We start from the raw sequence: 6,693 nt of genomic DNA, 5'->3' as shown, positions 1-6,693 counted from the left end.
GCAGGAAACAGAACTTTTGCTGGGGGCAGACCGACACAATTAGAAAAGATTCCTAAACCTGGTGCGGTGGCGTATGCCAATAAGCGCAGCACTAGAGTGGAGGCATGTTCAAGGTCATATTCAGGCTATATAGCTACTACAAGACCAGCCTTGGCTACATGAGATCCTGTCTCAGAAACCGCAAACATACATCAAAAATCCACTGTAATTCACAACTAAAGTTGGGAAGTGTTCACCATAAGGCAGACAGGAGGCTGGGGGTACACCCTGACCCCCTAAGCCAACCATCTGAACCTTTCTTCATCTGTTTTTTCTTTACAAAATGAGGTAGGAATGGTCGACTCCCTTCAATTTTTCCCAGTCCAAGACTATTTTGAGTTACGCCAAACCCCTACAGCAGCATTCGGACTGAAGAGCACACGGCCTGTCAATGACTGCACGATATTGAGGGAGAGAACAGGAAGAAGTTCAGATGTCAACAGGAGTCTTCCAGGTTTTCATCTGCAAAAAATATCAATCTCTGAATCTGAACTCTGGGGGGTGGGGTGGGGTCACGAACTGGATTTACTTAGACCAAGGGCCTGTGTAAAATGACTCGCATGTGTTATCACCCACATTATGTAGGTTCTAAAATTATGTGTGTCAGTTTGAACTGTCAACTTGGTTAATCCAGAATTGCATTTCCCACAGTCCTCTACCTTGAGTGTTCTAGACCAAGATGGGCTGTAGGCCTGCTGCTGTGAGACATGGGAGATCAAAGCACAGGTCCATTTCCCCTGAAGCTCACCTTGTCCAGGTGATGGAAGCACGTGGTAATTCCAGTGTCCCGCCTCTGCTTCCGCTTCCAGCTCCTTTCTACCCTGGCTACAGAGCCACCAGTGGTCACTATGGCAACGGCAGCTTTTCCAATAGTTTCACACTGCTCTTGCAGGCGTGTGACTGGAATCGTAGACGGCTGGTGTCTCCTCTTGAGTCATCACCCTCCTTCTGGCCCCTGACTTCTCCAGCCCCACAGCTGAGAAGAAAGTCTAGTCTCCCAAGCTCTTCTTCCAATTCAACCAAACCAGCACACAAATCCCGAGGGGACACCGCTTTCCTACCTATGTATGGAAAGGGACAACCAAGCCTAGGCCCCCACCAGAGCGCCACCCAGGATCTACATGGCAGGGCTTAAGGGTCTGACTCAAGTGTACAAGACATGAACGGCAACAAAAGAAGGACAACTTCCAAGTGCACGTGCAGGTGCCGGGTTGTGCGGTGGGAGAAAAACTCAACGCGGACCTTGATTTGATAACTTGCCTGAGATTGCTCACAGTGATGTGAGTTGCCTCTGTGTATGTCTTTCCTTGCTAGGTCACCAGCTGTGACAATGTCCAACCTACAGGCTGCCTTAGGGGTAAGAATGGCGCTCCGGCCTGATACAATCTTGTAATGCCAGATGGTGTACATCCAACGGGAGAAGCCCGTTTCGTTGACGCTAACATTCATACCCCTGTGGAGAGGGGTCCCAACATCATGACTACGTGGGCACCGACACTGGAGGCAGAACTAATGTCTCAAAGGTGACTTTGCTAACGGCGAGGGGACATGCACACTGAAGTCACCATTACCCTAGCTGCAAAGCCAAGATTCAGAGTTTGAAAACAGACACCATCAAGACACAGGTGTGAATTATCTGTTTTATTGCTTTCTTGTTTCTTACTGTAGATTCAAGGTTTTTTAACAGTAATAGTATGTCCAAAATTCAACATTTTTAAAACATTCAAATAATAAAATACAATGTGGGAAGAAGCCCTCCACTGTTACCTCCTCTAACTACCCCTTGGTGGAACCACCTGAAGAGAGGCAACGGGAAGAAGGTTCATGTTGCTTTGTGGAGAGGACAACTCTCCTCTGACCCAAGAGCGGGAGGGAGTCTTAAGTACCAGTTGTCAGTTGGTGTCCCTATGAAACGGCCAGGACATCCCAATGACCCCAAGGATGGTGGTCCCCCGTCCCTCCCAGGCTTAAAAGGCTTCTTTCCTACAGGAGAGCTGTAAAGACTTCTGTGGAACTGGAGGGCCAACCAGCAGAGCACGGGGCAGAGCCAATAATTCCAATACTCAGCAAGTCTGCCGGGCCACTGGCTCTTCTCTAAGCCTTTTGTTTGTTTTTTCTTTTTTTAAAAAAAGCGTGCAGCACACATGGGTGACGCTCTCCACAGGACCAGCTGAAAGCAGGGTGACTGTGAGCAGCACTCTGCCTGAAGGTACAGGGTCCTCGCCATCCCAAGGGAGGAGTCGCTGTGTTTTGAGTGCTTTTCAAAACACACACACACCCTACCTCAGAAAAACTGTCAGCTGCCGTACATCTGACTGCAATTTCAGCCGCGCTCCTTTGGCAAAGTTTCAGCATCTCAGGAGCCCCTTGACCTCTTGAAGTGCTCTGCTCCTTCCATGAGGAATCGGCTTCCCAAGGGGTCAAGGCTCAAAGGAAGACATGGCTGTGGTACATCACTCAACAGACAAAAATAAATAAGTGACCCCATAGTGTGGATATGAAACAGTCACAAATAAATATCTCAGACCCCACAGCTGCGGGTCACACACTAGCAAGAACAGGGAATCTAAAACCTGTGATCTCCTTATGAAACATGTATCTACCATGACTTGAAAGGATGAGCAAAAACATAGGAAAACTGTGTAAAAGGCAGGCTTCTTCAGTACCAGTGGGAGTGCCTGTGGAGTCAATTTAAATAACGCCCTTCCATTCTTTCCCCACGGTCACCTCAGGTTTCTGTAAGACTGGACAAAGACCCACAGTACCTCACGGTGTCAGCGAGGGCATGGTCACAGGAACCTTCCCTGGCAGACTGACAGGGATCACACTTTAGCCTGAGGAATTATTTCAAGCCCTTCCTGTTTCTGAGACACGGGTGCCATGAATGCTCTTTTCAGACAACGTGCCTCTGGAGGAGGAGCAAACACAAAGGTACATTTATTCACGTCCATGCCGTCTAAAGCTACAACAACCAGGACCGGAAAGGGGAGGAATCTGAACCGAAAACAACACGAACTCTGGGACTTCTGCCCTCCCAACTCCAAGGCTGAGCTCGAAAGCATCTGCGGGCTTGCGAGCCAGTTTCCTTCCTGAGGAGTCCTCTCTCTCTTCTCTGCCTCTCTCGATTAAGGCCTGGACAATGTTAGCGGTGTGCAGTCCCTCCTGGGAGCCGTCAGTCACCTGTAGGTTCGGGCTGGGTACAGTCCGGCTCCTGAGTGCTGGGCTGGGCACTCTGCCTCTGCAGGTCCTCCACCATCTGCAGCAGGGCGGAGCGCTCCAGCTCCAGGGTCAGTGCAGCCTGCTTCAGCTTGCTCTCGCTGGTTAGAAGCTTCTCCACCGTGGCTTCAAGGCTTTGGATCCTAGCATTTGCCACCTGGAGAATGGGAGGAGAGAGAATGTACTTGCCTGTGATTGATTACACAAGAGCGGGTTGCTGTGATGAAGGCCACCACTCAGCCTTGGGGGACTTTGGAGCGGGGTCTTGGGGCAGAAACAAGGCTACTGATGATCAGTTCTGGTCACACAAGAACTATCCCAGCTTCTGCTGCAGGCAGGCTGGGCCCTGACAAACACCCTGACATTCTCCTGAATCTTCTTCCCTGGTGTGGCCCTTCTGGGGACCAGGGATTGAGAAAGCAGCATCAGGGGACAGAGGGAACTGGACCCCCAATCTGTATCCTGGGAGAAGGTGACGGCTCACGTACACACAGGACGCTGTGATAGACCAGATGGGGGCACACAGCATGGCCTAGTCCAGCTAACCGTATGTCTATCTACGCGTACAAACCGATTTCACATTCACAGATGGTCAAGTGGCTTCTATGTGACAGGCCACTTGTATTAGGGACAACTCTCTAACCTCAAGTCTGTTTTTCTTATTTTTCATGGAGTAGTAAGACATCATTACAGGAAACTAGGCATTTTCCATGAGACACAGAATGCCAGAAACAGCATTCTACTGAGAGGTTTCTCTGTACTGTTGCTTCTGGCCACCGTCAACCTCGGTAAAGAACAAGCCCTGGCCTCTCTTGGGGATAAAACATTGTCTTTAGGTCACATCCTTAGCACGCAGCATGTACCAGGCCAAGGATGTGCTCCATCATCCCTAGCTCCTATCTCCGATCCACTAGGGCAGGCAGTCCAGGGGCAGTAGGCTGTAGGGACCTGAGGGGCCCTCTGAGAGCAGTGAAGCAGTTCCAACATTGCAGTTCATGCTCCAGGCCTTTCTGGCCTGCTCCTCAGTGCCCAGCTGTATTTACAGCACTCTGGACACTAAGGGGTGCCCTACCTTTTTAGTCCAGGCCAGCCCCTTTAGGCGTGTTCCATTTATTTTAGCTAGGAAAAACGGAACATCTATTTCCCCACTTCATTTTCAAAACTGGGAAAATTGTTTTTTTTTTTGAACAAGACAACCCTCGTGCGAGACAGAAAACCTGTGACTCTGAGTCTAGCCCCTGTTGTAATGCTAGAATTCTGAAAACCAAAGGGGAAAAGACTGGAAGGCACAGCTCATCGGGCCCAGGGACGGGGTGGGCATGCCTGGTGCGTGTCCTCAAGTGGTACCCTCTCATCTCTGGGCCTGGCCCGTCTCTGATCTGAGGGCTACGTAGCTCAGGGAGTGCTACCCGGTGTGTATGGTCATTTCCCTGGGGCTCAGTAGTGAACCAACTCGCATGATGTTTTCAATGGCACAGATGGCAGGTCTCCTCAGTAGACTAGAGAAAGCATGTCTGGGTTCTCTCAAGATCTGGTCCCCGAAGCCCTTCAGCTGGGGGCACTTATAGCTAGCTGATTATTGGGAAATGCTCCCGGGCCTTTCTACTCACCACCACCCAACACACAAAATCATCTTACGGCTAGTGAACGGCAGGTTCAAGAGTTTCAACTCTTGTTTCTGGACAACTAGGAGTTTGAGTCAACCTATTTTTACTAACAGTCAAGTGTAATAGACAAAGAACGTTTTAGAAATATCACAAGTACTTTATAAAAAAACCTGTAATAGCATTTCAAATTTTGGAAAAATAATATTATTTCTAATCTGTTAATTTAGATGACATACATACATTAATCTCAATTTGGCATTTATAGTTTGAGAATCTATTAACTGTCAGAAATAATTTCTGGTACTAATCTATGATCACTATTCCTTTAATATATTTACACATACTTGAATAACTTGTGCCCCTTACAAAAGTTAAAAATACCTTTGAACTTCAAGTTCTGGCAGAATGCACGTACTTCGTAGACACTAAACTTAACTTTTAAATGTTTATTTACTCAAGGTACTTGGATGAAGAGAAAGAAATAGTGGAATACTGAAAAACTAGCACACGTTATTTGAAATTTACCTCATAGTACCAGTTACTGGTGCACGATCTTTTCATACTCTTTTGTTTGACATTGCCTAGGGCTGCAGAAAAGACAGTACGTGCTCACAGTAAGGGAGGAGAGTGTAATTTCCACTGTTGTCTTGGCAAGCTAAATGTTAGGAGCCATAATTGTTAGCAGGTTTCACTGTGACATTCCCACACAAACGCACACTGTGCTTTGGTCATGTCCACTTCCCAACTACTCCTCTTCCAAACTACCCCATCTTGCCCTCTCTCCCCACTCCCCCCAGGGCATCTTTTTTAGTATTTCACTCCAGTGTTCTTTCTCCACATGAGAACAAACAGGCAACACTGTACATTGCTTGGCTTTTTGTGCCACATCAAGTTTTCTTAAACATTTATAAAATAGATAAATAGGACTTCAGTCTGTCCATCAATTATATGAATAGAACCAAGCTACAAACCAGGTAAATTTTGATACTCCAGGGGAAAAAATATGTACTTTGAGATCATACTGAAAACCTTCTTATATAAAAAGCATGAGATACATATGAGATAGATACTTAACTTCCAGAGAGGACCATGGGAAAACGACCTCTAAACCAGTACAGGGCCCTAACTATATAACATCACAATCCCTCGCCTGCGTTTCTGAGAAGAGCAGTGTCCAACTCAGCTTGGGCCTGGCCCGGCCCAGCCCAGTCTAGCCCAGGCTCAGTAACCACAGTAGGCTAGCAAGACCCGCAACCCTGCAGCCGACTCTCCTAGAAGCACTTGGTCCAGAGAGGAGGGGATCCAGGAGACACCTGTGACCACGAGTTACCATGGATGCTTTCTCTTCAGTATGCAGGTTTCTCAGAAGTATCTGCAACTCCCTCTCCTGAGACAGAAGCAGTGTCTAACTGCTTTCAAAACCCCAAAGACGAACATACGCATTAGCCTAAGAAACAAATCTAGTGCATACTTCCGCTTGTGGTAAGCTGAATGCTTCAAAATGCAGCGTGAGCTCACTGGGAGGCGCTCCCTGCATGGCCACGTCAGGGGTCCACTGCTGACTTGCAGCCACTGGAAACGACCGAGTGAGTGCACGGTGTGCCTCTGTGGGACCGAGCAGGCTCTTTGTCCCCTATGACTTCCCTCAGGCGACAGCTGAGACTTCCAGGGAAGAGTGTACATGGGCATATTTTCAGTAAGGACAAATTACGCAGTTGGCTTAAGATGTGCCTGGAGGTTAGGATGGGTGAGGAAAACATGTGCTTTTGTGTGCTATATGCAGTAAGGATCTACTAGTCTCCTGCAGTAGAGCCTGCTGGGGGGAAGGCAT

General features: G+C 48.1%; 1 protein-coding gene across 9 annotated transcripts in view; it reads right to left on the bottom strand.

Annotated features, from left to right (window-relative positions):
* Nucleotides 1–1,665: 1,665 nt before the first annotated feature.
* Tbc1d1 (TBC1 domain family member 1) overlaps nucleotides 1,666–6,693 on the bottom strand; it is a 199,138-nt gene continuing 194,110 nt past the window's right edge. For all 9 annotated transcript variants that reach the window (XM_006974594.4, XM_006974595.4, XM_076546328.1 and 6 more), the window contains one exon: nucleotides 1,666–3,412. In XM_006974594.4, the coding sequence (XP_006974656.1) occupies nucleotides 3,212–3,412 (201 nt within the window). In that variant the 3' untranslated portion in view covers nucleotides 1,666–3,211. The remainder of the gene's footprint in view (nucleotides 3,413–6,693) is intronic.

This window comes from Peromyscus maniculatus, chromosome 10 (assembly GCF_049852395.1).
Source record: "Peromyscus maniculatus bairdii isolate BWxNUB_F1_BW_parent chromosome 10, HU_Pman_BW_mat_3.1, whole genome shotgun sequence".
NCBI lineage: Eukaryota > Metazoa > Chordata > Mammalia > Rodentia > Cricetidae > Peromyscus > Peromyscus maniculatus.
The sequence above is the reverse complement of the archived record's forward strand: the minus strand, read 5'-3'. Positions and strand labels throughout refer to the sequence as shown.